The following is a 12519-nucleotide window of genomic DNA, read 5'->3' as shown; positions in this document are numbered from 1 at the left end:
GATTTCCTGTTTTGGAGTAAACAAAAACAAAATGTGCTTTCCTGTTTTAATTTCTGGTTTAATAAACCTGAGTAGTATATATTTTATTCCTTAAAGACTTTTGCAACAGCATCTAATTACATTAGATCACAAATAATACTTCATCTTGACTGGGATACTTAATTTGAATGCAATGATTTGCTGTGCTATCCTTACTCCCAGGAGGGAAGGGCACGTAATTTTAATACATATATAGGATGACAAATTTATAAGGCATATGTGGGATGAAATAATCATTTTGGGCAAAATAAATTATTAATATGCTCTTCTTTATATGTGTTGGAAAAATTAGAAAAATCAGTTTAGCTGTTTGCTTAGTTTGTCAAAAGTCATTCCATTGTGATATTAAAGGGCTTGACTTATAAAATGCCTAGAGTTATTGGCATGAAAATAAAAATCTGATTTATCATAAAGATACGCAGGCTATATATAGGTTATACATCATAATTATTTTCAGAAATTTAGAGCCTGGTGAAAGGATACTTTTCAACTTCATAAGCTTAAAGTATTAGTCTACTTTTGTCTAATTTACTTTGATTGACACACCAGTGGTTAAATCATACCAGAATAATGATATTTTCATATTTATGGATTAAAATGTATTCTCTCTCTTATAATCATGACTTTAACTTCTCAGAAAACTATAACAATATATTTTGGCTAATAGTGTATAAAATATCAGGTGTGTTAAAGGAATAAGGGAACAAGTTTTATCAGGGAATTATCCAAAAATAAAAGAAAAGAAAAGCAAATTTATTTAGAGTGTTTTACTTTTTATTTGATCATTGTGTTTCTTCAAGATTAAATGGTCGTTAGGCTGCAAAGATAAATAAAATATAATACTTGAAAATTTGTATTCTTATTTGCATCATAAAGTGAGATTAGTAGTTTATTCAACAGCAAAGTATAAAGATATAAAGCAAACAAATAATTAAATTTTCTTCTACAACTACTAGATAATTACACTAAAGCCAATCATCATGGTTAAAACTGAAATTGTTTCACTGCTTTCATAGGAATGACATCCACCTTCTTCTGGTGATTGTAAATGTGTAAAATGCAGTTATCATGGTAAACTAGCTTCACTTAATTGAAAATCCCATCACTTTGCATCAATTTTCACTGGTGGAATGTCATCAAATAATATTTATTGCATATCTCATTTTGAAGCTGAAGGTCACTGTAATCAGAGGTTCCTATTGGTTACATTTGACGTTATAAACAGCTCATGAATATTTATTTGATAAGGCACTTTAAATCTTTAAATGCATAACAAAGAAATACCATATTGTAATGATGCTTTTCAAGCCCAATAGCTGTTGAAGTTTCTTTGGCTACAAATAAAGAAAATATTTTCTTAAACGTAACTGTTCCAGAAATGCTATTGTTTCACTAAAGGTAATGGTTAATTGCTGGATACCAACAAACATCATTACATTTGCCTTCTCTAAAAGAAACTTGACTGTTGTCATTCACTTTAAGATGGTTGGAAGCATTTATCAGTCTAGATGACATAAGGAATTGTGTCCATAAAAGCCATAGGAAGGAGGAAAGGAGCAACTAAGTGCTTCCTGGGTGATGGGGCTTGGCAGAAAAATATTTCCAGGTGCCTGTAATCCATATAACATTTGACCAGTAGAAATAGGTGCTTGTAGACCCTGATCACTGGAGTCTGCAGATGAACCACTTTTTGAATTGGTGACCCCCAGGGAAGATAACACAGGCACTTCCATCATGAGTGAGGCAAAACTCTGAGAACTGTTGCTGCTTGCTAGTCTTTCAGGAGCAGGTAAAACAAGAGGTTGCTGTTGCCAAAAATTAGTTGGACAAATCTTGCAACAAAGAGGCAGGTTGATATTGTGCAAGGGCATTCCAAGAGAGCTTGTAGGTAAATGAAACATAGGTGAAAAGCAAGGTGGAGAAAGTAAGGAGTTCAAAGGAGAGGGGGCCCCTCCGCTAGAGGCCACTGGAGATGAGCCACTGCTTCCACCTGTGAATGACAATTCACTCGATGAATAATGAACTTGATGTTCCTGCTATATTACTAATAATTTCCATCATTATCCTTGCTTCATCCTTAGATTAAATTTCCTTGTAAGTTCACAGCTCTTTTAGCTTCTTTGAGAAAGGATGTGCTCATTCTTCTGACCAAAGTTGAATATAGCATCTATACCAGGGATCCCTAACACCTGGGTTACCCACTGGTACAGGTTTGTAACCTGTTAGGAATCTGGCTGCACAGCAGGAGGTAAACAGCTGGCCAGTGAGCATTAACTGACTTCCTGGGCTGTGCCTCCTGTCAGATCAGTGGCAGCTTTAGCTTCTCATAGGAGCGCAAACCCTGTTGCGAACTGTGCATGTGAGGGATCTAGGTTGAGTGCTCCTTAATGATAATCTAACTAATGCCTAATGATCTGCGGTGGAATAGTTTTATCCCGAAACCATCCCCTCCCAACCCCCACCATTTGTGGAAGAATCGTCTTTCACAAAACTGGTTCCTGGTGCCAAAAGGTTGGGGAACACTGATCTATACTACTACCATTATTACTTTTAGCACTGCTACCATGTATCATGTATTAAGTATTCATTTGCTCAAATATTGTGCTAGGCACTTATTTTTTGAACCACATTTGTCCAAATAATTATAAAGAAGTCTAATTATGACTCAGAGTCAATTACAGCTTAAAAACACAAACTAGTTTTATTATTTTAAAACCTTAAAAATTACTAAAATTAGTTAAGATGAACAAATCGATTGGTTGGTTGGGATTATATCGATTTAATTTATAGACAGAATGTATAGATTTCCTGTACATTGATTTCTTAAAATTCCTCTGTCAGAAGGTACATTTATGTAAAAATTCCTCTGACCAAAGTGTATTGATTTTAAAAATTCAATACCAAACTAGTAAGTCGTTTATTTGCAATTTGAGAGCATTCTGGATCTCTTAAATAATTAAGAAAACTGTGTACTTTTATTATTTAAGGAACATTTTTAACTTTTTCTTTATTAATGCATAGTGTTTTGACTTGGATATTTTAAAAGTATGCTTCTTAGATGCTATTAGTTAAATCGACACTGTAAAATAAGTGTTTACATTTATTCAAGCAACTCCCTAAACCACATCAATACAGTCATTCCAGTGAACTATTTCACCAAATGATGAGACTTCACTTCTTCCCCTTTCAGTTAGTTGATATGGCACCATGTAAAACTCAGCCTAACTATAATGTTGATTTTGCTTGGTAATTGTAACCTTGAATTAATGGTCAAAGACAAGCAACTTTGATGGAGTAAAGACAAAGGGATAAAAAAATTCCATGTCATTTTCAAATAAAAATTATTATTAATTATCAGAGCAAATTAAGGTATTCTTCCACCAGAAAACCTACATTATTTGATTATTATCATTATTTAGTCATGTAATATGCCATTTGAGAATAAATATCTTACACATATTTTTAAATGCTTGTGGCAATTAAATTGTGAGGACTTCGTATTATTTTAAACATTTACTTTCCCCCTGAACAAAAAAAAAGAGGAAAATTAGAGCTAAATGATGATTTAATGAAAGTCATTTTAATGTGTGCTGAAAGGTTCTCACAAAAAAACGATTCATGTCAATAGCTAACATGTTTGGAAATCAGGCTACAAATGCACCATAGGCATAACCTAAAGAATGTGACACAGTGAGAGGCTGGAGAATCCAGATGAAACCTGAAAATCACAGGGTGTAAGATAACTTATTAACATATGTCAATAAGTCCACAATTATCACATTTCTACTCTCTTCCTTCATGCCAGCTTCTCTTCCTTTATTCTTCTTACCTTGTCATTCAAGCAAATGTACACCCACTTACCTGTAAGTACACATTTTCTGGCATGTACTTATCCCCTTGTGTAGTATTTGTTACAAGGGTTATGGATGTTGTTATTTAATTAATATGTAAAAATAAAACAAATGTTCCAAGTTTTCTTACTTTGTGTGTCTGCGCCAAAGGTTTTATAATTGAGAGTGAGAGAAGGCCTCCATGGGTAGGCGTCTAAAAGCCCATCCAATACACCCCTAAAAAAGAGAGTCAACTTTCAGTATCCCCAGAATGCAATTTCTGAAAATAATGATTTTGAGTTATTTTGCTATATCTTTAAGATGTAACTATTTTAAATATTTCTCTTTTATATAGATAGACTTATGACTAAAATTCAGTCAATCCTAGACTTCAAAAATAAGCAAGATCTTAATAGTGAGTAGCAAAGGAGTGGGAGGAAGTAACATTTTGGACACAAAACATCTGGGTTCCTTTTCTACCACCTACTAATTACAAAACTTAGAGCTTTTGAGTCTCTTAGCCAGTTTTCTTATCCTTAACGCTTGTGAAAATAGCTACCTACATAAACATTAGATATCATTGCTATGCTACTTACCTGTTTCTTCCAGGATCTCTAAATCCTTTAGCAAAAGGATTTCTGTCTATTTTTAGTTTAGTGATCTATGGATTCAATAGAGAGAGAAAGATAAAGTCATTGCTTTCGGTAAGAACACTGTCACCCTTGCTTATCATGGTTACAACCACCAGAAAAGACGTTGCAATATGTAATATGACAATTTAAATAAATATGACCATATTGCAAGTCAAATTGAAATGACTAGCTTCTATTTATAAATCATGAATTTTTGTTTGTTTGTTTTTTGAGGGATGAAGTATCTCTCTGTCACCCAAGCTGCAGTGCAGTGGGGCGATCTCAGCTCACAGCAAACTTTGCCTCCTGGATTACAGCGATTCTCCTGCCTCAGCCTCCTGAGTAGCTGGGACTACAGGCACACCCCACCACGCCTGGCTAATTTTTGTATTTTTTAGTTGAGACTGGATTTCACCATATTGGCCAGGCTGATCTCAAACTCCTGACCTCATGATCCCCCCACCTCGGCCTCCCAAAGTGCTGGGATTACAGGCGTGAGCCACCATGCCCGACACTTGTATGAATTACATTTTGGAGTTGCCATCTCACCTAAGATTTACACAATTCATTATCAAACTTGCATGGATGACAAAGCAATAACACTGTGAATTTTATTTAGTATTGTGGAAAATGCAATTGATTGCAGTTAGCCTCTATCTCGCTATTCCAAGATCCCTCCGGAGTTATTCCCATTTGCCTCAGACATGACCAGCTTTACCTGTTGGTTTTGGTAAGCCGTTACTGTGATGAATTCAGTTTCTTTAAAGGAGAATGTTTTAACCCTTTCAGTGGACAAGGACCGAATCTGGGACACATCAACACTGCTGTCTTGCTCCATCACATGCACTCGGGGTTTGTACTTATGCATGGATTGCAGAATGATCTGGAGGAGAAATGATCGATGCTGTCAGAAAAACTGGCTTCCAGTCCCCAACTCTAGTGCCCTCTCCTGATCAACTGCACCACATGCACACAAAAATGCAATGATGAGGCTCAAGTAGCTACACACAATGGCCTTTGTTGTGCCATTTGGACTTCAACAGAGGCCCTCAGGGCTAAAAACATCTCCAGAGAAAGGCACCTCAGCAGCAATGATTCCATTTCCAGATTGGGGCCCTTTCATTCTTCAAACATTGGCAACCATTGGGTGTAGAAGTGGCACTGGGATCTGATAGCCTGCTACAGGTTCCCTTGGCAGTAACTGATGGGCTTGGACATGGTGGGCCACCTTCTGATATACCCTACCTCCTAAACTTGGGAGCTTCCCTCTTTCCTTTTGTAGCTGGCACAGAGCCAGACTGGAGAGGGCAGAAGCAAGGGTGCACCTAAGAAGAACATGCAAGATCAATAGGACCTATGAGGGTACGTTGTTGGAGAGATTTCCAGGCTGCATTCTGAGATTCCACCACTTGTATCCCTCCATCACACCATACCACACACTGGGTGCCCATCCAACTGCGTGGACTGTAGGAAGGCAATCACAGAGATCACAGCGATTGCCCAGGAGGCCAAGGTTTCTGAGAGTTCCCTGAATGGTTTCCTCCTCCTCTTCCAGACCAGGCATTCTGGCTTAAACATGTCTCTTTTTGTCCTCAAACTCCCTAGATTCACCATCCCCAATTGCCAGTACCCTCAGATGCCAAACAAACATTTCAGGAGCCCTAGGTTGTCTACTTTACTTACAAGTGCAGGGCTTGGACAGTTCCTGAAGAACACAACATGTGCACCTGTGAAAAGCCTCCCTGGCCTCTCCAGAATGACTAGTGGGCGGGAGCCTTGGCACCTCCCCTGTCAGGGTAAAGGATTGTGCTCACGTACATGGCCTTTGTCATCCATTTCATTGTTGGTAAGTTTCATGCGATCAAAGCAGATGATCTGCTGCATCCAGGTCTCTCCTGAGCAGGGTGAGTCAGGGTGAACATAGAATCTAGGAGTGATGCACAAATGGTCCATATTCCCGGCTACCATCCACTGTGAGCTGTGATACGCATACCTGAAAAGGCACAGGCTGTGGCGTTAGGTGCAGCAGGCCAAAACTGGGAGCTGTTGAGTTCTGTTCCTAAAGCCCTTGCTCCAGATTAGCTCTGTGATCCCAAAGGCAAGTAAGCAGAAGTTTCAACTTAATTTCTAACAAGCATTTAGGGGCAAGAAATAAACTGTAAATAAGCATATGTCATAAAAATGCAATGAAGTGCAGGGCAAGTAGAATGTCATGAGATTTCTAAGTCTGGTTTGTATTTTCTTATAGAAACCACAACAGAAATTGATCTAACCCATTTTATCTCACAGAGAGAATGGAGAAATCCACTAGCTTTGGGTGTAGAGTCTGGGAAGAAGTGGAGGGCTGACAAGGATTTCTGTCTAGCCCACTGTCACCAGTCCTTGTGGAAGCCCTTTTGTCAGTAAGGCTTCACATTAAGAAAACCCTTAAGGGTCAGGTGCAGTGGCTTGAGCCTATAATCCCAGAACTTTGGGAGGCCGAGGGGGATGGATCACGAGGTCAAGAGATCAAGACCATCCTGGCCAACATGGTGAAATCCTGTCTCTAAAACACACACACACACAAAATCAGCTGGGTGTGGTGGCACACTCTTGTAGTCCCAGCTACTCGGGAGGCTGAGGCTGTTGAATGGCTTGAACCTGGGAGGCAGAAGTTGCAGTGAGCTGAGAATGTACCACTGCACTCCAGCCTGGGTGACAGAGTGAGACTCCAGCTCCAAAAAAAAAAAAAAAAAAAAAAAAAAAAATCCCTTAGGAACACACCCCTATGCAGCCTCCAGCTGATCACATGGTTTCCAATCTCAATTTCCCAGTTTTGCTCCTGTTCCCAAGCCAGCTGCAACTTGAGAAGCAAACAGCTTTTTCTGCCATTTCCACGCTGCAGCCCCAGCAGTCCTCTGAGCTGAGCCTTCTCTTTGTTTTCAAAACTAGCCCTGGATTTGAGGTGGGCTCTCTCCTTGGAGGACCAGAGATCTACCTCTGGGTCAAATGTTCACAGTCGTAGTGTAAAAAGCTCTCACCTCCTCAACCCCTCCAACCCTGAACTGGACCCCAAGCCCCTGAGTCAAAGTGATGGCAAGCTGGTGTTTCTAGGATATATCCCAGAAAAGCTTTTTGGCTTTGGAACAGTTGGGCCACTTTCAGTCTGCTGTAATTTGAGGGTTTAAATAAAGGGAAAAGGATACTTGTACCCACTAAGACCCAGACATTGCTTCAGGGGAAAGGTTAAACATGAATAAAAAGACAGGCCTAGACACAGGAACTGCTTGATTGACCTTGAGTGGCAAATCTGTCATCCTTCTGGGCTCCTGCTGCCAAAGCAGGACTGCTCAGAGCCCAGCGTGTCCCCAGAGGGCCAGCACCCCATAAAGCCTGGGGATTTCTCCCCCAGTTCCTTTAACCTGCTTCCCTTCTGGTCTCCAGAGCCCACACCCTCTTCAGTTTACACAACCAAGGCCAGAGCAGTGGGTAGGGAGAGGCTTGAGGTACATTTGAAGCTCAATTAGTGTCCTGCATTCACTGCATTCCAAGAGGGGATAAGGGCAGAGAGAGGTAGAAGCCTGCTTTTATTTCACTGGGAACCCCAATTTGAATAAGAAAATTCAACTCCCAAAGCCCACAGGAGGGCAATCCTCCACCCCACCCCCTCATGCTAGAGTTTTCAAAGTCCTGCTGTCAGGTTGCAGGTCTGAAGGTCCAAATCCTTCGCCCTAGCCTGGGCATGGGTACCATCCTATGGGGCCCATTACTTATAGCGTTTGGAATCCACTGGCACCACGTCGATGACCATATAGTACTGCTTCCCGGGATCCAACCCTTTCACCTTGACCCGAACAGAGGGGAACATCCGCCTGTAAGAAAGAAAATAAAGACTGACTCAAGAGCTTTCAGAAATGTTTGGAAGAGGGAGTGGTTCTTGACAAATGTTGACTGCAGTGAAGGGACTCACAATACTCTTCCCACTTCAAAATAAGTTCAAGGAATAGCATTTGCTGCATAAGGAAAGATTGGTGGTTGTGTACTTGATTGAACAACTACAGAATTCTAGGCGGAGCAGAATATTATTACCACAAGGTTTTGTTCATGTCCCTCCCCAAACATAATAAAAAGCTTACAGAAGAAAAAGTATGAAAGAAAAAGGTGTGTCCCAATCTCCTTTTCAAGGATACTTTCTGTGAAGCAGATTTGTAGAAGGCCGAAATTAATAAGACTCACAAAGTAACCAGCTTCAGCAAAGTGGCTGTCCCATGCCAAAAAGTGGCTATGGGAATGGCTCACCTCAAAATAGCCAGGGCCAAGGCTGGCGGGCTGGAGGAACTGTGACATGGGATATTGTCCATGGGTATCTTGCAGGCCCTATGTGAGAGGTCTGGCCACAGTCTGAGACCAAAATCTGATTTTTGTCTCATATTACACAGGCAGAAGATGGGGAGGTGAGTTATTGGAGTCACAGTGTACAGAAAAGGAAGAATGAGCCACCAACATGGGGCCAGGTAAGTCGTAGCCCTATTAATTGAGGGGTCAAGGCTTTCTAATGTATGCCAAGGAGTTTGGGAAAAGGGACGGAGGAGTGCCAGAGCAAAAAACTGGAGACTCCACATCTTACCAGAGCGGTAAATTAAGTGCCTAATGTGTGCGACCCTTGTAAACAGCTTGGGCAGAACCGAACCTGCCCGCTTTAGTAATGATCATCTCAGTCCCGATGTCATGGAATTTCTTCCACAATTCAGATCCTTGAAGCTCCATTTGAATATCTTTCTCTTCCAGACTTTCAGGGCTGTTGCCGTTGCCACTGTCGCTGCCGCAGGCAGAGGAAGCAGTTGTTGAGGGCTCTGTCTTAGGTTGTTTTTCTGCTGGACACAGAAACGCGCTCAGGGTTTGAGAGAGCATGACAGTTCACATGCCCACTTCTCGCTGCTGCCTATCTTGGAGCAGACAGGCCTTGTCCCTTCCCCAGGAACTTTGGCGGCAGATTCCCCAAGCTCCGCATAACACCCTCTATGGCCTCTGAATGGAGAGAGAGCGACCGTGAAAAGTGCAGGCCCCCCTCCCTTTTTTTTTAGATTTGCCAATCCTCACTCTCCTAGAGACGTTTATAACCGAGACTGGATCCCCTCGGGATTTAGGAACTCGCCAGGCTTCCTATCCCGGGATACAACAGCCACCCGCTGGTTCTGAGACCTTTCAACGAAGGTAGGAGCAGGATGTAGGAGAGACTCACTTCACAATCATGTAAGGACCCTACCCTTTACCGCAAAGAAACTGCTGTACTCTCGGAGGGATTCGGAGGCGCTGAAACTTCTCCTACACCACCAGGTGGTCGAGGTGTCGCACCGGCCCCTAACGTGGCTGATGGCTGAGTCAGGACGCGAGCCAGGCGGGGAGATGCGGATCCAGTAAGCTCGGGCAACCGGCTCAGGGCAATGGGAGTACTTACCGGGCTGCTCGCTTTTCCCTGCACCGCTTCTCCCTGCAGCGCTTCTCCTTCTCTCCTCCTCTTCCTCTCCGCCCTCTTGGAGTTTTCTTTTGCTGGGTCTCCCCACTAAGGCTTCCACGGAGAAGGCATGCGCCCGAGAGCTCAGAGCCATCCCTGGAGGGGGCGAAGGGATTCTTTGCAGCAAAGTTTCAACCTGAACTGGGTTAGGGAAGGAGGGGAGAGACAGATGGAGGGCACAGAGGGTAAAGGAAGGAGGGAAAGCGGGAAAAAAACAAAACAAAACCCAAAACCCAAATCTGAAAAAACAATTTCTGTATCTGTATTCAAAGAAAATAATTGTGTGTGCGTGTGAGTGTCTGTGTAATTTTTATATATACATTTTTTTTTGTTTGAATAGACAAAATGAAAGGAGAGGAAGATCAAACTAGCGTATATGTCCTTCAGAGTCTAGTCTCCCTTCCTCCCAGTGGACATGTGCAGACCATTAGTCTCAAATCCCTGATTCCAGAACCTGGCAGAGCACAGAGATTGGCAAGCGCCGGCCTTTTAGGGAGCAGACCTGCCGCCAATTGCGGCTCAGGTTGCTCGGATTGGGAGTTACTGTTGCATCCAGTGAATACCCAGCCGGTCACTGCCTCCACTGTTTGTTTTGGAAACTATTGGAAGCATAAAAAACACAGTGAGTGACACTTCAGAGTTTGACAGGGAGGGGGGTTGGGGACTTGTTGAAAAAGAGCTACAGATAGGGAGGTGGAGAGAGAAGAAAAGGGAGACACAGGTTAAGGTTTTATATTAAAGTGTAAAACTCAAAGACATGCGAAATAATTGTCCACGAGGGGCCGCTTTTATTGAAGCAGATCCAGAGAGGTGTATCAGGGTCTTTTGCTCTCCAGTGAAGGCACTGGGAAACAGAAAGGAGTACAAGATTTTTTGGGCCAGTTGGCTCTGCAGTTGAAGTCTCAAACTAGGTGAGAAGCCGTTGTGCCAGTTTATCCTCTCTCTTCTGGTAGTGAGATGAGGGCAGGCAGGAGTCTCCCAGATGCCACTGTCAAGCATCAGAGAAAGTTTGCATCTTCAAGCTCTGCCTCTGCTGAAGCCCAATATTCCCATACATAGCCTTTGTTTTTTCTCACAGGACTTAATCAGCAAACACAGCCTAAAAACTCCAGGGCCACCAGCAGGGCAACAAAAGGGCCTTTGCTCTCCAAAATGTTCACAACTCAAAATGTTCAGATTAAATAATTGATTTCAGTGTCTCCTGGAATACATTCTTGGGCTGGATTTTACTTTTCCTTAAAATGGATAAAGAAGTTTCTTTTTTTCAGGAAGAGACTTGTCTACAATGTCCAAAGAGCATGTTTATGGGTGCAGATATGAGATGTCTGCCTGTGTTCATATGATTTCGTCACTTATCTTTCATCAGAAATAAGAAAACAAGTGCCCTGGACTCTTCTGCTGGTGCATCTTAACTAATGGCATTTGCATATTTCCAGAAAAATTACATTATTCTCCTCTAACACATTTGTACCAATGGCATGTGAAGGTGACCCAAATTCATTTAAAATGAGATGGAACTTGAATTAACTTATAATATCTCAGTACTGGAATCTGAGAGTAAAAGACCCGTGTGTCCTTTTAATTTCATCTACTTAGGTACAAATGTGCCCTGCTAATATGATGTCAGTGGTACAGTTGGTGACAGGGTAATATTCAGCCATAGGGAGGAGATCTTCAGGCAACTGGGTATGACTTTAAACACTCTAAAAATCTCAGGTAATATGGCAAAGCTTGATGCTGCTGAAAGGTTTGGCTCAATAATTATTTATCCACTGCTCACCATGCAGATTTGAGAAAGACACTGTCCCTATCCTAGACAGGCAAAGTGAACCTTATAGGCCAAGGCCAATTTCGTAGAAGGAACTTGGGCTGGAAAACAGCCACATCTGCCTGTGATCTTTGCCACATCTCTTAGAGCATTTGTTTCTTTTTGCAGCTATTGAAGTGGGGGGAGAGTGTTTATTTTCTCTTACTCAGAAGATATCAATATCTATATATATAGATATATAGATTATATATAGATAGATATATCTATACACACACACATGTATACATACATATATATATATTATTCATTGCATGCTCTTACCTAAAGACACAACTTAAAAACAGAAAACTCGAGCTTATTTGTTAATTTTAGAGCGCAAATTACCACATAGTATTTGTGTTCGTATCTTCTAATATAGGCGTTTTCTTGCCTTTGAACCTTAGCTCACTTTATTGTTAAAAGGCAGAACATCACCTTGTATAGAAAGGGAAGATTTTGCTTGGTATCTTTTTGTAAAAAACAGATTTCTATAAAAATAAGGCAAAAGATGTTTGTTGCAATGTCTGTGCTGGTATTTTAGACTGCCTAACATATGATGTGGTATTTTTAAATAAAAAAAATAGCATATCTTGGTGTAAGTTTCTTTCTTAGAAGAAACTCCGTCCTTAATATTTATTACATGCATGTAATTTAGTCATCCAGAACTTTTTATTTTAGTAATCTGAACTTTTCCTATTCCTATTTCTGTATATATCT

At 41.1% G+C, this 12519-nt stretch overlaps 1 protein-coding gene across 1 annotated transcript; it reads right to left on the bottom strand.

The window, feature by feature from the left end:
* Positions 1 to 776: 776 nt before the first annotated feature.
* Positions 777 to 10184, bottom strand: TBX22 (T-box transcription factor 22). The gene is given in 10 exon segments (XM_032251412.1): positions 777 to 1562; positions 1565 to 2029; positions 4021 to 4106; positions 4466 to 4530; positions 5220 to 5384; positions 6320 to 6494; positions 8251 to 8352; positions 9171 to 9351; positions 9667 to 9675; positions 9963 to 10184. Coding segments are annotated over 10 exon segments (1506 nt in total). The 5' UTR covers positions 10090 to 10184; the 3' UTR covers positions 777 to 1431.
* Positions 10185 to 12519: the final 2335 nt, after the last annotated feature.

The sequence above is a fragment of the Sapajus apella genome, unplaced genomic scaffold (genome assembly GCF_009761245.1).
Source record: "Sapajus apella isolate SASKATOON/1434 unplaced genomic scaffold, GSC_monkey_1.0 scaffold75, whole genome shotgun sequence".
NCBI lineage: Eukaryota > Metazoa > Chordata > Mammalia > Primates > Cebidae > Sapajus > Sapajus apella.
This window is presented reverse-complemented; position numbering and strand designations above follow the sequence as displayed.